We start from the raw sequence: 18,796 nt of genomic DNA on the forward strand, positions 1-18,796 counted from the left end.
ACTTTCACAAGCTGATATATCATTGAATTATGAGGCTGATGAGTGGCATCTTACCACTATGTAAGTCTTACCTCATAAGCAATTCCCTCTGCACACACACACACACGCACTCACAGTCACACTGCTCTGCTCTGCTCTGATAGCTCAGTTCATTAAGGCTCTACCCTCTTAGGTTCCAGCTTGGCATTTAGAGATTCAAGCCTTGCTCAGGCTGAGATTTTTCCACTGACAAGGAGTGGTTACTGTCCCCACTTGAGCAAGGGGGATGGAATACGAGGTGTGTGAAGGTACCGGCAGTACCCGAAGATCGGCTGTAATGAGCTTGCTCTAATTGGGAGGGTACTTGCTGGCAAACACACAGGCTGCAGTAGTTGCCTTATGGTAAGTTTACAAGTCCCTGATGCCGGAACACTTGGAAGGGTTACACACAGAGGTCTCATAGCAGTGGCAGTGTGTGGGAGTGTGCCTAGAACTCAGTACTTATGTGTGGTTTCAGTTTTAAGTATTAGGTAGTCCTGTTTAGCTTTACCCTTTCTCTATAAACATTACATAACATTACATTACTTTTAAAGATAAGTTAGTAGACCATTGATGTAACCTTGATCAACCAACTGACCAACATTTACAGTGCCTGTTCTTCTTCTCCCCAGAGGACAACCCGTATGAGGCGCGTCCATGCCCGGTGTGCCACAAACTGATCAGCAACCGTGCCAACCTCAAGAAGCACCTCAAGATCAGACACTCAGTTCAGGAAGAGGCTCTGTGTCTCTACTGTCGCAAGGTCTTCCGCAACAAGTACTCCCTATGGACGCACATCAACTCCTACCATCCTGGAGTTAAGAATGCCAATGTCCAGGACACCGCCGCAGCCCCGGATGCAGGTGGTTCTGTGTCCGGGGGCGGCGGCGCGGCTGGTCACTCCTCTGGCCTGTACAAGGGGCAGTAACAGTCGTATGTAACAAAGGAGATAAGGGTGCTCTGTCCACACGCTGTGATCATAATGTATTCCTTCCTCTCACTGATTCTTCTAAGCTTCAACACACACACTATTAATGATGGTTAGGCTTTCTTCTTCCTCCTCTGCCACTCCTAATGTATTCCTTCCTCTTACTGATTCTTCCTTCTTCTGAGCTTCAACATATAGGACACTTGGCAAATATTAATGATAGTAAGACTTTCTACTTATGCCACTCCTAAAACACACACATTAATTATATTCTCTGATAATGTCGGTAACGCTTTCTTCTTCCTCCCTTTGCCTCCTCGTCAATTCGTTCATTCACTAAGAGAGAGAAAAAATTGAATATAACCTCGATACATTCATCCTGACACACTCACCATCACATTTGCACATTAATCTTATCTTCTGGAGGGAACAAAATCTATAATACTGTCTACACACTTACCTTCATGCATTCTACCTCTTGCCACACTCCTGCAGGCATGTCCTTCACTCCTAAACATAATGTCCTACTTGCCTCATCTACACACCCTCTGTCTCTCCTACTTTCACAAAATCTATAGTACTGTCCACACACATGCATTGTACTTCTTGCCACACCCCTACAGGCACATCCTTCACTCCTTAACACTTTTTCACACATGTCTCACCACCTACACGCCTTAAATTCCCTCCTACTGCCACTCCTTATGATTCCAGGTGGTTCAGATCCTGTAGAAATGTTCTGCACACTTTTGCGATCCTTGGGAGTCCTTGAGGTGGACAACCGCGATGTTCTCTGCAGGTGTAGGGTCCTACTTGATGAAAGTATACTGTACGGGTCCTAAGTTCTTAGCCCTACACCCCGAGGCCTGAGTTCTGTGCCCACACTACACAGTTCATTGTTATGCTGTTCATGCAGGTATGTTCATCAGGTTATCCAATCAACACTCTACCTCAGTTTTATATCAGTAGTAGCTTGTAAACACAGCCACTCTAACTAATCGAAAATTAAGCCAATTATATGGAGATCTGATATAGTCCAAGCCATACGTATTTGTACTCCGTATGGGATAAGCCTTTTTTTCTCAGTTTTGTCGCAGCATCCGATTGGCTTGAGTCTCCTCCATATGGAAATCATCGTACATAGTGAACCAACATCAGGTTATGTTTACAAGTGTGAGCTCCGCAGCGCTTGAGACAATATTACATGGTCATAGTGAGTACTCATGAGAAGGTGATATACATGATCCTTGGTCCTGCACCCAGACATGCCCTCCAACCCCTCCCACCCCCCACCACCTCACCTCACGCCCCAACCCTCACCCCATCCCCGCCGGCCGCGTCTGGTGGTCGTTCGTGCTGTGATGATGCAGATATCTTGTCCTCATATTGCAGGGAGATAAACGCTAAAGATGTGTTTCTGGCGGTTCTGACGGTCTTTTTATTATTTTTCTCCGAAGAATATGTGATTCAGATCGTCCAGAGACTTTCTGAGAGGCGCTGCCGAGGCCTCGACGTCGTGAGTGCCAGCCAGCGGACGACCTCGAGCTTCATCCGGGTCCTCCGCTGGCCAGTCTCCCCTCGGGTCTCGGCGCGCGCCCCGACAACCTCATCTAATGGCTTTCAGGAATGTTTTGTAACTCTAATACCATTAAGAAAGAAGCAAGTACACTGACAGCACTTTCGTTGGTACTGTTTGTATCATACTAGTAATACTATTAATAACGCTGGTAATAACTACAATAAAGCTAATAATAATAATCGTAATAATAATAAATAATAATAATGTAATAATAATACTTGGAGGATCTTAGAATGCTCAAACTACTGTACAAACTTCTTACCTCATCACCATCTGTCACTGGTTCGGTTCTGTAGTTCAAATCACACTTAGTTTCCGCCGCCTATCAGTTCAAGACACACGCTAGTCCGAGTCCAAATTATCGATGCAACTCAAGAGTGACGCTTCTGCCGCCTAGCAACCAGTCACCACTTGACCTTGAGGTAGCCCGGAGCGTTGAGAGGCTGCCAGGCGTCACTCAGTCAGGGAGTAAAGTACATGTTAGGAGGGCTCTGTCCGGGACCGCTGCTGCTGCCTCGTCCCTCCACTCTGTTGTGCCCTTGACCAAGCCATGTAGGGCGACCTTCTGGTTATCTTAGTTGAGGAAAGTGTTGGTTTTATAGCATAAAGGAATGTGATTCTCCCTTTGTTATACCAGTCATTAAGGAAGCCATGTTATGTTATCTTACTTAAAGTAAAAATTGAGTTAGGGAGTAAAGGAGCACCATCTTCCTTTGTTTAGCCATTCATTTAGGAAGTCATGTCAGGCTATTTAAGCTGAAGGAATAATGGGTTCAGGGAATCAAGGAGTGCCACCTTCCTTTGTTTTACCGTTCATTATGAAGCCCTGCCAGGTTATCTTAGACGTGGAACTCCATGTGTGATAAGTTTGTTGACCTTCCCTGAGTGGGCACCAGTGTGGGCAGGCTGTGTCCTGCCCGGCTGTGCTGCCATGGCACGGCGGCGGCCGCCTGGCCTCAGCGGCTGGGGCGGCGGCGGCGGCGCAGCGTGAGTCCCTCCAGGCGGCAGCGGTCCCCGGCACACGCCCGGCCGACACTCTTGGGATAAGCCATGCAGAAGAGCCAATAATATATTTTTACTATTTTTACTGAAGAAAGAGTCGTTTCCTTACTTTTGTCACATGCCGTTGCTGTGTATAAGGGAAAACATTGACTTAGATAGAATCACTAGTTTGCAGGTTTCTTTTTCATTAGAAATTTCCCTTTCTAATGGAAAGGCATCACAAACACAAGTATTTTTTGTGATCTTCGTACTCCTCATCACAACCTTAGTAAAAACAGTTTAATTTAATTAAATTCATTATTCAGGTTTGCATTTCAACCTCAGGAATCAGGGCAGGGACCTGTGGTGATGCAACGGCACGGCGGCCTCGTGACGCTGGCCATGGCGACCCCAGTGCACACAGCGGCCTTGCTGGGTGCAGCGGCAGCCACCACGCTGCCACACTCCCAGGCCATGCATGTCCCCACCTGGGCAGCCGAGGTTGCTGGTGCCCCAGGCACTTGCTTGGGGCGCTGGGCCTGGGTTGCTCGGCGGGGCGGTGGTGCACGGGGCGTGCGGGGCGCCAGCTGGTGTGTTGCAGGGCCGCCCCCCACCCGTTGTTTTCCTTGTTTCATAAATTTAGGTGGACTCCTGGCGACGCCACAGACCTGCCGGAGCCTCAGCACCGCGCCTGAAGCTTGCCGAGCCTCTGCGGCATTACCTCAAGCCTATATTTTGAGACTGGATGTTTTTACCTCTTCTGCCTCCCATGCAGGGCTGTGCTCGGCTGTGGGAGGCAGACGCTCAGTGGCGGCCTGCTCCAAGGCGGCGGCAGTGGTGGCGGTGGTCTGTGGGGCCGGCGGGGGCTCTCGTGTCATCATCCATTTAGTACAAACAGTGTCATTATCAGGAATAAAGTCAGGAGTTTCTGTGCATCTTTTCCGCTAGTAAGCAAGAAAGACTTGGCCTCCATCAATGCTGTATGTCAGTGTAATTGCTGGTTCTTTGTAGAAATATGTCTGTATATATTTACAGTGCATCCCAAAGTATATTGTAATTATTTGATGCTATAGTAGAACTTTTTATTTATCTAATTTTGTATCACAGTTGTTTTACTCATTTTACGAAAGCCATGCAGGTTACAGTCCATAGTTAACTAAGCGGCGGCCAGGGAAGCGGTCACCCAGTACTGCGAGGCCACGCATGGCTGTTCAGGGTGGGCACAACCTCAATACCTCAGAACATTGTTTGGGAATATATTCGACGACTCAATTTTTATCATAGTTTGGATACATTCAGTGCATAACAGATCTAGCAAATACCAACAACCAGGTGTTGTTTTCCCAGACAATTTGTTTTATGCAGTTAACTTGAATAATTTTCAGAGTCAGCACGATGCAGTACCAACACTGAACGTAGTTTTGACAATGCTTTCCTGGCCCCCGCCTTCACACATACCGGTATCTTCTCTACCTCAGGAATCAGACGTTATAATCACGATGGGGGAGTGCGGGGGCACCGGGGCGGACGGATGTGCCGGGCTGCCCCTCAGGGTGGTGTGTATCGCGGGGTGCAGGGCGGCCGTGGGTGGTCAGCCTGCCGCGCCCCGAAGCCGGTAGATCAAAGTTATTCCTAAGTTGTAGGAGTGGTTACTCGTGGACATGGGTGAGGCCGGTGTCCACTCAGGTCAAAGCAATGCAATAATGATACCTCCTCGATACCTCTGATTTGTGCGCCGCGCTGCGGTGCCGCATGTAGCCTCTCAGCCCATGGGAGGAGAAAACACTGTAGACGGAACTCACTAAGGTAAATTTTCCTTGCCTTCACAACTGTGGCTCTGCCCCGGCGGTCCGGGCGACCCCGCGCTCCCCCACCCAGTATACTGTATCAGCCGGATGGCCGGGGCGACCCGCCAGTCCGGGCCCGCGAGGGACGGTCAGGGCGGGCGCTCCGGATATGTATTTTATCATATGCCGCTGTGAGACAGTTTATTAGATACTACAGGGAATATTTTTACATTTACATACATTTTAACAGTAAGTTCAATGTCCATTTTCATTAGGAAGGAATATCATGACGTGTTTCACTGTAGTTGACGTGATGCATCTTAGTTCATCCACGTTCGTACCAATCAGCTGTTCTTTGTCATGTGGAGTGGCTTGGTCCACAGTTTTCAGGTAACATGTGAGCTGCGTGCTGGCGTGTCTTGCAGTCAGTCGAACCCTTCACAAAGCTCCTCGATCCTCCCCCTCTGTCAGACGGTTCATGGATAAAAGCACTTATTTTTGGCCCTCTCTTCCACCACCTCCTTTGTCCCCTATCACCCCACAAGGCATAATTCAGGCAGGTTTGTTTCCGCCGTTGTTTATTCTGATTTGATGATTATTACTATTATTATCATTATTATCTCAGTGTAAATAACGTTTAGTGGGGTGATGTAAAATATAGATGTGTGATATGGTTCTCATGGTGTGCTGACAAAACAAACTAACAAACAAACACTCATTGGAAAACTCAACCAAAAAACTGTGCTGTGGTGTAAGGTGTTTGCGATGGTGACTCAGCTCTGGCTCCAAATGATTCCCTTAATTCCCTACTAGTTATTGAAGGCCTCACTAGTGTCTTTGTGTGTCACTAAATAGACCAGAGGAACATAGGAATGCCTAAGAGAATGATAACATAGTCTCAGCACATATGTATTAAAATTCACGTGGCCCTTAAACTTTTCTTCTGTACAAACAACATCTCAGTTTTTGTATTACATTGCAAGAACCAGAATTCCAGATTGGTCAAAAGGGAAAAAATTGATCATCCTTTAGTTTCTGTTTATGTAATGGTTTATAAATATTGCTCAAAACTTAAGATGCATTGCAGTAATAATTTGAGTATGACATCAAATACTTATTGTCATCAAAGGTGACAAATTTAATGTTCTGTTTAAACCTGCAAGTAAAAACAGTCACCATATTTCAGGTCTTCAGATATTCTAAGCACCATTTTATTGCAAGTTATTTACAGGAAGAGAAAATTCAATGTTCTGTTTAAATCTCCAAGTAAGAAAAGTCATCATACTTCAGGCCTTACAACATTGTAATCACCTTCATAGTGCAATTTATTTATAAGAAGAAAACTGTCAGTATCTGAAGTGCACTGAAGGGACAAATAGATATGCTCAATGCTCTCTGACTGCAAGGTATTTAAGGGAAGATCAAAGGAGAGTCGCAGGCTGTAGTGCATTGAACTGAGTAACATCTGACCTAACAGACACCTCTAGCATTTTTTTCTAACGCAAGGCGTCCACCTAACACCTGGACCTAAGATGTGGCCCCAAGGCACAGTCCGTATCAGCCAGTCATTCGCTCGTCCTTTTGGCCTGCTCAGCACACCATGGACTCAATCTCTATACATATTAAGCATGATAGTGTGACATGATCTAATGATTGTATATACCCTCACTCTTAATGTTCATGCCTCAGTCTGTCTGAATGGAAGGACGACCTTTTCCGCCATTGCTCAAGGAAAACGCCGTGAATATTCAACCATTACTGTGTTTAATGTCTTGTTGTCTGTTAGATGATGTTTTATATTGATATATTTTAATTATGAGTTTCCTAGGATGACTCATCTTATTCTTTGTTAGAGTCTTTATGTAGCTTCTTGGTTTAGTCTTAAGGTAAAGTATATATATTTTTTTCCTCCTCCTACTGACTGCAAAGCAACTCTCCGTGGGATAAATTCAAACATCGAATCTTTTCATCATTTGTTTCAGCAAGAGTCGAGAAGACCATTAAGGGCGTTTGGCAAAGTTTCATTGCGTTGATAGTTTGCTCACCTCTGCGGATAATACAAATAACGTGTGTGTGTTAGTTAGTTAGTCCTGAGGCGCACACTGCCGCCGCGATGCAAAGCCTGTGCCAGCACCGGCGGCCACGCGTGTGCCGCCTCAGAGGAGGAAGGCGAGGCCCAGGCTGCTGTGCTGCAGCAGGAGTGTCACAAGTGTGGCGGGGGGGCGGCCTTCCCTGGAACGGGAGAGAGTCTTCTCTGTGCCTGTGGCGGGAACTGGTGAGCAGAGTTGCAGGCGTTGCTTGGTAGCTTCCAGAATATTATATTTGCTTGAAAATTCCAGGGATTTAGTCTGTAAAAAAAGGGAGCTGGTCTTATTATTTAAAGATAACTTTATATTATACTTCTTCTAAAGTTCCTTATTATATATATATACTATATATGTTTAGTGGAGTTGAAGAAATTACTTTATGGTCGCAATGCAAGAGTCTCAAGTGTATTATGCTATTGTTTGCAAGCTTTATCTTGTGTGTTAGGGGAAGAGAGCTGAGGGTCAGTCATCGCCCCGAGGGGCATCGCCAAGTTGTGTCGAGCGTCAGCGACGTGCGGCGACGCTGACGCAAACCATTGTCCCTTACTAGGTGTTGTGACGGAACACAGCGCGGGAGGAACCGGGAAGCTCAAGAGTTGTTTTAATGATTTGTTTTATGTGATATTTCAATGTGATGGACTCGAGTGTTGCGGCTTAGCCGCGGTCCGTAAGGAGGGTTTCCTGCGCTGTCGTTGTTGTGGAGAAAATGTTCAGCGCCACGCGGCGGACGAGTGTTGAGCCAGACAAATTGCTTCCTGAGGCGTGGCGGAGCAGGATGTGAGCTGTCTGTACCTCAGTGGCCGGGGGCAGCCCCTCACGCCTTGACGGCAGCTTGATAACATTGTGTCCAGATTATGGTTCACGCTTTAGTCCTGGAGCTGTGTCCTGAGCTGCTGTGAGGGTGTGGGAAGCTGCACCACCTCCGACGCCACTCCTAACCTCACTTCCTCTTTTAGTTGACTGGTTTGACCATTGGGAGAGAGACGTGTCATTCTCCACGTCTCTGAGGAAGGCGTAAGATATTCTGTGATATCTGCAGGAACTGAAGGGGGAGACCATGCACCGAGAAACAGCTTGTAGATAAACTATTACTCGGAGAAGGCTGTCTAATCCTAGTTGTTGTCACTTGCGTGTACTACTAAAACCACAGCCGTGAGGGAGGCATCTCATGCTATCCCATGGTTGTCTAATACCCGGGTTACAGAGCGAGTAAGTGCACTAAGGGCGTGTTGGGTGCTGTTCTGTCCCAGGCTCAAGATTTCTCGCAACGGCACATGGGTGTAACAGTGTGCAAGGCTGTCAGACACCTCTTGCTACTGATGCTGTTTCACCTCCAGCATTCTAAGCATCCTAAAGCAGCACACAGATGACAGAGTGGGAGGCTGTCAGACACCTCCCAGGGCTGCTTCTGTTGCTGTTACATCTGCAAACAGCACATAGGAGGAAGTTGAGGAAAGTTACGGGTTGTCAAACATCTCTGAGTGCTGTTTGATGTTGTTATACCTCTCAGAGCAGAGTGGGAAGCTGTTATACACCTCCCATTGCTGTCTCTGGTGCTGTCTGGCATGGTGTCTCGTGCCTGGGGAAGGAACACCCACTCAACACTTTTCTAGGGAAGCTACACTATGTACACTACACCCCTGACCACTACCTCGATTCCCTTAAAGCTAAGCAGTTGTTACGGACGGACTCTTCCAGATTTGATTTACCGCAAGGGCTTGGGACGGAAGCCAGACAGTTCCTTGTTTTGTATTGAGCTCGCCGCCGCCGCCGCCGCCGCCGCTACTCTGGTTCTGCTAATTTGTACTGTAATTATCGTGCTGGGGAGTTGACTTATGGTGCTTGTGACACAGAACGCTGGTTAATGCATGTCTCGTGAGAACCTACCCAAAACTTCTGCCTCACCACGCCTGACACGCCGCACTGACTCTGTTCATATCAAGTGTCTCGACAAACCTTACAATGTATCGTCCTCGAGTCCTCAAGACAAACTCAACAAGATTCATATATTTTTGTGCTTCTCAAATTGTATCTTTTTTCTGTGTGCTTCTTGTATTTAGTGATCGGTGGAGAGCGGATGCCCGGGGCCGCGAGTGTTCCGGCCCCGCGGCGGGCGTGAGGCCGCGCAGGGAAGCTGTATTAACCAGGTTCATGTGTTGGAATATGGCAATGCTGTGAGTCCTAATTGTGATTTAGAATAGTATTAATGGAATTTCCCGGAGAGGCTCCTGGAGCCACCTCACGAGGCAGTATTGGACGCTATGAGCTAAGTGTTCTGGGGACGCGCGAAGGAAGACGAGCCTGGCACCGCCACTTGCCAATTGTACGCCGGTACGAGACTTTTCTCCACAACGGGATATCATTTGTAAACAAGGACGGCCCAGCTGCCACACACCCTCGGCAAGCAACTAAAGGAGTCACTTCATCGTGGCCGAGACCCGCCCAGCTCCGCGCCTTGGCCTGGGCCAGCGGCGGGTCGGTGCCCGAGGCGTTGGCAGCGGCGGCCACCTTGTCAATAATCAGACACTGCCGCTTAATAGGTTTTTAGCTTCAGAAGCTTTGTATGCTGTGATGGTAATAAGTAGGACTTCAGAATGCTGAAAGCATGTCACGCAGGATCTCCGGAGTGCTGGGTGCCGGGTGCCAAGCACCTGGCCCGGAACGGGGGGCGGCATTGCGCGACGCACACACGCACCATTACTCACGCACCAAAAGAGGCCAAGAAATTATGTGAGAAATATTTCGGTACCAAGCATCATGGAACCAATCTGCATCAGCCATTTACTGTTTTGTTTTCATAACTGCTACCTCAGTCATCAGTCCATAACAACTCAAAGATCATCAGTCGTCCAAAATTTTCTCTGATTCTTGGGACAGACTGATGCTCTCAAGTCAGATTGGTCATCATCAGTCCAGGCAGCCCATAGCCAGGTGCAGGTCCGTGAGTGGTGCCGCATCAGTGTTGTGTGTGGCTGAGTATTGGTGGCGGTGGTGGTGGGTGCGCCATCCTGCCCCCCTCCTGTGTGTTGGTGTTGGTGCTGGTGGTGTGGAGCATATTGATAGCTTTTAGTGGTCAGTGGCCTCAGCATCGTTACTTAAAGGTTCAGCTCTGAGCAGAAGCTTTTCTTAATGATACTGAGAGAGAGAGAGCAAGAGTATGGTTATAATTTGTTGTGATGTGAGTGTGTGTGTGTGTAAGAGAGAAAGAGTGACTGGGAGAGAGAGAAAGAGAATTTGAAAAGGTTGAAAACATTGAAATGGTTCATTGTGTGTTGTAGGAAGTCAAGTGTTTAAACCCATCTTCAGGAACTGTTTTGGTTTGGAACGTCAACTTTGTGAAAACCGAATTAACTCACTCACTGTTTCTGGTTCTTCTAGCCAAACGTTTCGTGTCTCAGCCAAGTCACTTTTGTTTCCCGAACTGCCGTAGTCGCAGACGCTAGTGACGTAGTCGTGTGAGTGCCCAACGAGGAGAAAGAAAAGGTTTAATTGGTGAAAGAACACATGATAAGGTAGATCATTAGTTCTTTAATGTTAAACACAGTGTGTGTGGGATGACTAACTTGTTCAGACCTTGATTCACTGAAAAATTCATGCCATAGATTATTTTTCATGTTAGGGACTATCTACCTCTGCGTGTCTTAATCAGGTGACTAAAGTATGCCAAGATGTCGTACCGTTAACAGTTTGTGCCGTCGGATTGGTCTGAATAAGCTAGTAGGTAGTGGGTTGTGTGGAGCAGGCGTGTGTGGGTGCGAGGCGGCGTGGGGCAGCCGCCAGCCACTGGGGCATCACTGCCAGACCTTGCACGGCTTATCTCTCTCACCACTGAGAGACTCTTGGAGGTGTGAGGGACAGCTCTGGTGAGTGCCGGGCAGCGCAAGGCAAAGGTGCACAGTCTGGAGCAGCACCACAAAGGTCTGGTCTGGAATGGCTGAGGCCAGTCACCTCTGCAGGGCTGAGGGCTGCCCCGTCTGCCTCGCTCGCCCACTTAGAACTGTAGATTCAGAGTCAGCTGTAAGTTTGGCTCTATGTGTTAAACACATTGATTTTCTGTGATTTGTTTAGGTTATGGAATATACTTATTGGCAGAGCCAAAAAAATTATTTCTTTTTAGTTTTATTAGATGGTTGAGAAGGAATTACTAATTGATGCAGGATGATTACTCTGTATTACCCTGATAAGTTTGCCAATTAGGTGAAAAGATCTTGGTCTGTATGTATATACTTTTGCCACTTTATTAGACACAGAAAGCTACATATTTGTGGTATGTGTTTGAAGTATAATTAATGTATTCAATATATATACATATATATAACCTTTACCTTGGTTTCCACACGAGGGAATGTGTTGCTGCCCAACCAGCAGAGTGTGGCCCGCCCCACAGCCAGTCGCAGTGGTCACGGTCCACTGGTGTTTGTTGGTTCATGCTCCTGCACACGAGTGGCTGCTTCACTGTCTCAAGATTCATTCCCTTGTGTTGCTTATGGTCAATTATCCTCAGGTGAAAAAAGCCTCGTCAAGTCTGTTTACATAACAAAAATTACCACACTCAATTTGACGATAATGTCATACCTTGAAAACACTCAGCCTTCAGCACTTGTCAAGAATGCAAACTTCCCAACACCACCAAAGTCAACATTGCCTGTGAGGGATTTCTTTGGGTCCGGACACCATTATTCAGAGGCTGAACAAATCTTTAGCATGCACCATACCCTCACACCATCCGTCTAACTGATAACATTACGTAGACTGGACAAGCCTATGAAAACAGATTATAAAACACACCCTGACCTAAATTGTCCTCAGTACAGTATCCAGCCAGGCACTGAGGTCCTGGCGAGAGTGTGTGAAGGATGTTGTGACAATCAGCTTTTCATTGAGACGTGAACAAGCGCCAGGACGTAACCATTCTATCACGGGCAATTCATACCATATCCACTTCATAAATCAGGGCATCTCATAGACCCTATAGAACACATTGAAAAGTATGTGGACAGTATATATTTTTGGGGCCACTGAACGTTTGAAGAGGCTTGTTAGTGTATGTGTGCAAAATTTACTGGAGGGCCGCAGGAATTATGAAAAACAGTAAAGGATATAAAGATTTTTTGAAAGCAGTTTAGACAATGAATTTTTTGGATGGTAAATGGTTATAGGGATTTTGAATAGGATTTATAAGCTGCAGGAATTTGGGGGACAGGAATTTTGAAAGTTGTAGGAATTTTAAAAAGTAGGAATGGTAAGAAATTTTTGAAGACCAGGAATTGTAAGCTGTATGAATTTTAAAGATAAGAATGGCTTGAGGAATCGTGAAAAAACAGGAATTAATGACTAGAAATTGTGGGAAACTGGAATTAATGGCTTCAGGAATTTTGAAGAGAAGAAACAGCTGCAGGAATTTTCAGGGGAAGCGTGAAACAAACTCAATGAAATAACACAAACTCTTACAAAAAATATTTGGAAGAAAGGTTAAAGTGCAGATTTGTTAAAAAAAAAAAAGATATAAGTAAAAGAAAAACAAAAAAGAAAACTTGGAGGAGAAACGAAAAAGCATGAAATCCTGTAAACTCCTCATTTTCAGTTCAAATCAACATCTTTATTGTCAAACATTAGATAAAACAATAGTAGCGCTAACAATAGGCCATATTTTTCTTCTACACGCACAGACAATATAAACCATCTCCATCAGACTCTACATACACGACAGTCTGCCTGAAACACCAAGTAATTCTTCACCTCAAGATCCAAAACTACAGGCAGGGAATTCAACGTAACTTCCAACCCTACAAAGAATAACATCTAATCCTATTAACTAGCTACCACTGCATTGCACAAAAAGAAATCTCGTCTTCTTCATTTTCACTTCGAACATTAGACTTAAACACAAACACACACTCGCTGCCAGTCTGTACGCGATGTTTTCTTTTCATAATTCATCTGAGGCATTACGAATTAGACTGCTCGAAGGTTTTACAATGTCGATGCAATAACTGGTGAAGCGAGAGGAGAAGGCGACGGGTTACGACTTATGCTCAGGGTGTTAGAATGGCCTGTGATGTTAAGGAAGGGGTGCTGAAATGTGAGTGATGGGAAGGAAGGGGTAGGGGTGTTGAAAGACCTGTGATAGGAAGGGAATGGAGGGGAGAAAGACCTGTGATGGGAAGGAAGGGGAAGGTTTAGGTAGGGCAAGGGGTGTTGAAATACTTGTGATAGGAAGGGAAAGGGTATTGAAAAGCATGTGATGGGAGAGGAAGGGAAGGTTAGATAGGGGAATGGAAATGGGAATGATGGGGAAGGGTTTTGAAAGGCCTGTGATGGGAAGGGAAGGGAAGGTTTGATAGGGGAAGGGGTGTGGAAAGGCCTGTGATGGGAAGGGATGGGGTGTAGAAATGTATGTGATAGGAAGGGAAGGTGTGTCAAGCCTGTGATGAGAAGGATAGAAAAAGTTAAGTAGGGGAAGGGAATTAACCCGGTAGCAGCGACGGGCCAAATTTGTGGCTTTACCGTGTACCAGCGACGGGCCAAATTTTTTGCCATGATATAAACCCCCAAAATAAATGATGCATAAACTGATCTCAAATGCATTGATATATATAAATTATGAAATGGTTTGTGTGAGTGATGATTTTTTCTCATTTTTCTCGCTTAGAGGGGCCTTTAAGAAACATGATCCCCGCAGCTACCGGGTTGAAATGCAAGTGATTGGATGGGAAGGAGTGTTTACTGGCCTGTGATGGGAAGGGTAGAAAAGGTTAAGTAAGGGAAGGGGTATTGAACTGCAAGTGATGGGAAGGGAAGGGGTGTTGCCAACCCTGTGATGAGAAGGGTAGAAAAAGTTAGGTAAGGGAAGGGGAATTGAAATGCAAGTGATGGGAAGGGAAAGGGTGTTGCCAAGCCTGTGATGGGAAGGGTAGAAAAAGTAAAGTAGGGGAAGGGGTATTGAAATGCAAGTGATGGGAAGGGATGTCGACAGGCCTGTGATGGGAAGGGGAGGGAAAGTTAGGTAAGAGAAGGATGGCCTGCACTCCGACTGAAGTTATGAGGCAAAGATGCATAAAAAAGAGCCAAAAGGGAGTTGCATAAAAGGGAAAGAGTTTTGTTTGCTGTTGTCTAAAATTCGATAACAGATTCACCAGTAAGAAAGGAATTGAGGCATAAGAAGAAAAGAGCTAAAAGGGAGTTAGGTAAAAAGGAAAGAGTTGTGTCATTTGCTGTTGTCTGAAATTCGATAACAGATTCACCAGTAAGAAAGAAATTGAGGCATAAGAAGAAAAGAGCTAAAAGGGAGTTACGGAAAAGGGAAAGAGTTGTGTCATTTGCTGTTGTCTGAAATTCGATAACAGATTCACCAGTAAGAAAGGAATTGAGGCATAAGAAGAAAAGAGCTAAAAGGGAGTTACGTAAAAAGGAAAGAGTTGTGTCATTTGCTGTTGTCTTAAAATTCAATAACGGATTCACTAGTAAAAAAGAAATTAAGACATAAGGAGAAAAGGGCTAAAAGGGAGTTATATAAAAGGGAAGGAGTTGTGTTGATTGCTATGGGAATCTTAAAAAAAAACTAGTTAAAGGCTGTGGGAATCAGGAAATACACGAATCACAGAATTTGGGAGTTTTAAAAGGATGAAAAAGACTGTCTGATTACTGCCGCCTCATAAATCGAAACTAAATAAATGCGTTTCTTTGCCCCATGACTCGGAATCAAGCGCAGGCCAACCCTACGTGCATGTGTGTGTGTGTGTGTGTGTGTGTGTGTGTGTGTGTGTAGGAGAGACAGAAGATCGGTAGCGAGTCCATATTCTTAAAAGTATCGGGCCCCCATTACACCAGGTTTTCATTGGGGGGGGGGATTTTCCAGTTCAGGGTGCAGGGGTTGTGTAAATCCATCACTACCATCACGAAACAGTTCATGAAAAGCCCAGCAACTTCTACGAGAGGCTAGGCGGACTGAACTGAGGTGCCGATATGTTTAAGAATGTGGTCTTTAGAGAGTCTGAGTGTGGAATGGTATGTGGGAGGAACAAGTGAGTCCTCAGGGTAAAGGTTTATGAAGAAGCAGATTGTAGAGCATTTGTTTTCGTTTTCGAGTAATAGCGATATGGCGTACCCTGTTTTTATTTCTCCGAACGTGTAACTTTTCATGATCGTATTGCTGAAAAATTCTACTCCGTCGTATTGTTTGTCGAGAAGCAGATGATAGTGTTTTTTTTTCCCATCTTTGAGTAATAGCAATCTGGTAAATCCTGTTTTTGTTTTTTTCCCAAGATGTAATTTTTCTTCACTGACCACTTTCATTATCGTATCACCGAAAAATTCTGCTTCATCGTATTGATTGTTGAGAAGCGTGTGTTTGTTTTCGTCAAATAATATCAACCTAGCGAATAATGTTTTTTTGTCATTAGATTTTTCCAAACGTGTAAATTTTCCTTACCGATCTTTTTCAGTATCGTATCAGTGAAAATTTCCTGTTTGTTTTCGTCTTTCAGTACTAGCGATCTTGCGTTACTTGTTTTATTATCATTATTATAATTTTTTGTTTCCATACATGTAACTTTTCCTCATCGACTATTTTCATTCTCATATCAATGAAAATTTCTACTATATAATATATCTTCATTTGTTTTTCCGTGTATATCTCGCTCCGTATTATGTACTACTACTACATACACCATTTCCAGCCACTAGTCTGTCTGTCTGTCCAAATGCATCTCAGACTTTTTTTTTTTTTTTTTTTTTTTTTCTACATGATTCATTTATTTTTTGTCCACTTTTCCACACAAATCAATTATTTTTTGGTCACTTTTCCACACGATTCAATTATTTTTTGGTCACTTTTCCACACGATTCAATTATTTTTTGGTCACTTTTCCACACGATTCAGTTATTTTTTGGTCACTTTTCCACACTATTCATTTATTTTTTGGTCACTTTTCCACACGATTCAGTTATTTTTTGGTCACTTTCATATGGTTCAATTCTTCTTTGGGTCACTTTTTCATATGATTGGATTCTTTTGTTAGTCACTTGTTAATATGATTTGATTCTTGTTTGGGTCACATTTTCATATGATTTGATTCTATTTTGGTCTCGTGATTTTTTTATTTATTTATTTATTTATTTTTTACGCCGTTTTGTTGTTGCTGTTACGTGAATTTTCTCTCCTCAACCTTGTGTCAAAACGTTATGCTGTATATATTTTTCAGCCACTAGTCTGTCTGTCTGTCCGAACATTTATTTATCTGTTTCATACGTTTCAACCTTTTCGGTCAATCGTTTTTTATATATTTATTTATTTATTTATTATTATTTTTATTTCATCGCTGCTGTGTTACGGAAATTCTCTCGATCCTCAACTTGTGTCAAAGCGGTACGTGTATATTTCGAGTCTTTCTGTTTGTTCATCGTTCATCTGCGCTCTGAGTGGATGACACAAACCTGATTCTACCGTCACAGCGATAGATATAATCGGTCTATCGCTCTTTTTTTTTTTACCCCCAAACAAACAAAGATGGAAGGAAATCAGGTAATGTGCCAGTAGCGAGAAAAAGGAATTATCTACCTTTTTAAGAGAATAATAAAATACTTTTCCGCAAAACCGTAAACATTAAGCATTTGACTGCCATCTAATAATAATAGTGTCGGTATTTTTTTTTTCCTCTCTTTCAAAAGGATATCGATAAAGTTATTGTGAGAGCCGGGGCAGCGGAGGCAGAGTGGAGGCAACCATGTGTGTGTGTGTGTGTGTGTGTGTATGTGTCTGTATCTCTGTGTGTGTGTGTGTGCGTTGGCTCCCCGCTGTATTCGCTGGCCCGGCCCCTGCCCAGCGCGGGGTACAGAGATAGTCTGGCTGAACGTCCCTCTGTATCTTTAGTACTTTACCAAATTATGTATCTGCAAGTAAAGGTAAATATATATGGCTTGGTTTTCCTTCCCTTCCCTTCACAGCATCATCAACAAAGGCCTTTCCCAATGTCCTCCACCTCTCTGTCCCTAAATAAAGGTAAATATATATGGCTTGGTTTTCCTTCCCTTCCCTTCACAGCATCATCAACAAAAGCCTTTCCCAATGTCCTCCACCTCTCTGTCCCTAAATAAAGGTAAATATATATGGATTGGTTTTCCTTCCCCTCCCTTCACAGCATCATCAACAAAGGCCTTTCCCAATGTCCTCCACCTCTCTGTCCCTAAATAAAGGTAAATATATATGGCTTGGTTTTCCTTCCCTTCCCTTCACAGCATCATCAACAAAGGCCTTTCCCAATGTCCTCCACCTCTCTGTCCCTAAATAAAGGTAAATATATATGGATTGGTTTTCGTTCCCTTTCCTTCACAGCATCATCAACAAAGGCCTTTCCCAATGTCCTCCACCTCTCTGTCCCTAAATATATATAAATTGGTTTTCGTTCCCTTCCCTTCACAGCATCATCAACAAAGGCCTTTCCCAATGTCCTCCACCTCTCTGTCCCTAAATATATATAAATTGGTTTTCGTTCCCTTCCCAGCATCATCAACAAAGGCCTTTCCCAATGTCCTCCACCTCTGTCCCTAAGTAAAGGTAAATATGTATAAATTGGTTTTCGTTCCCTTCCCTTCACAGCATCATCAACAAAGGCCTTTCCCAATGTCCTCCACCTCTCTGTCCCTAAATATATATAAATTGGTTTTCGTTCCCTTCCCTTCACAGCATCATCAACAAAGGCCTTTCCCAATGTCCTCCACCTCTCTGTCCCTAAATATATATAAATTGGTTTTCGTTCCCTTCCCTTCACAGCATCATCAACAAAGGCCTTTCCCAACATCCTGCATCTGTCTCTAATTAAGTAAAGGTAAATATATATAAATTGGTTTTCGTTCCCTTCCCTTCCCAGCATCATCAACAAAGGCCTTTCCCAATGTCCTCCACCTCTGTCCCTAAGTAAAGGTAAATATGTATAAATTGGTTTTCGTTCCCTTCCCTTCACAGCATCATCAACAAAGGCCTTCCCCAACATCCTCCATCTCGATCTGTTCCTAAGTAAAGGTAAATATATATGGATTGATTTTCGTTCCCTTCCCTTCCCTTCACAGCATCATCAACAAAGGCCTTCCCAATGTCCTCCACCTCCCTGTCTCTCTGTCTCCAAGTAAAGAGAAATAGTATATATATCCTGTGTTTTCCCTCCTTTAGATCAGCATCATTGTCATCATCATCATCATCAAAGGCCTTTCTCAATGTCCTCCACCTCCATCTCTATAAAGGTTAATATATGTATGTCCTGTTTTTCCCTTCCCTTTATCCTCCTCCTCCTCCTCATCATCATCATCATGAAAGGCCTTTCCCAATGTCCTCCACCTTTATATCTTTAAGTAAAGGCAGAGGTGGGCGCGGTACTGAAAAATCAGTAGTGCGGTACTTTTTCCGGAGTAGCTAGTGTGG

General features: G+C 44.5%; 1 protein-coding gene across 4 annotated transcripts in view; it reads left to right on the top strand.

The window, feature by feature from the left end:
* The window catches only part of LOC126993538 (protein abrupt-like), a 69,719-nt gene extending 52,425 nt beyond the window's left edge, over positions 1-17,294 (top strand). For 2 of the 4 annotated variants that reach the window (XM_050852696.1, XM_050852714.1), the window contains one exon: positions 651-17,294. In XM_050852696.1, coding sequence (XP_050708653.1) covers positions 651-946 — 296 coding nt within the window. In that variant the 3' untranslated portion in view covers positions 947-17,294. The remainder of the gene's footprint in view (positions 1-650) is intronic. The other 2 variants (XM_050852719.1, XM_050852736.1) reach the window with 1 other exon arrangement.
* Positions 17,295-18,796: the final 1,502 nt, after the last annotated feature.

The sequence above is a fragment of the Eriocheir sinensis genome, chromosome 7 (genome assembly GCF_024679095.1).
Source record: "Eriocheir sinensis breed Jianghai 21 chromosome 7, ASM2467909v1, whole genome shotgun sequence".
Taxonomy (NCBI): domain Eukaryota; kingdom Metazoa; phylum Arthropoda; class Malacostraca; order Decapoda; family Varunidae; genus Eriocheir; species Eriocheir sinensis.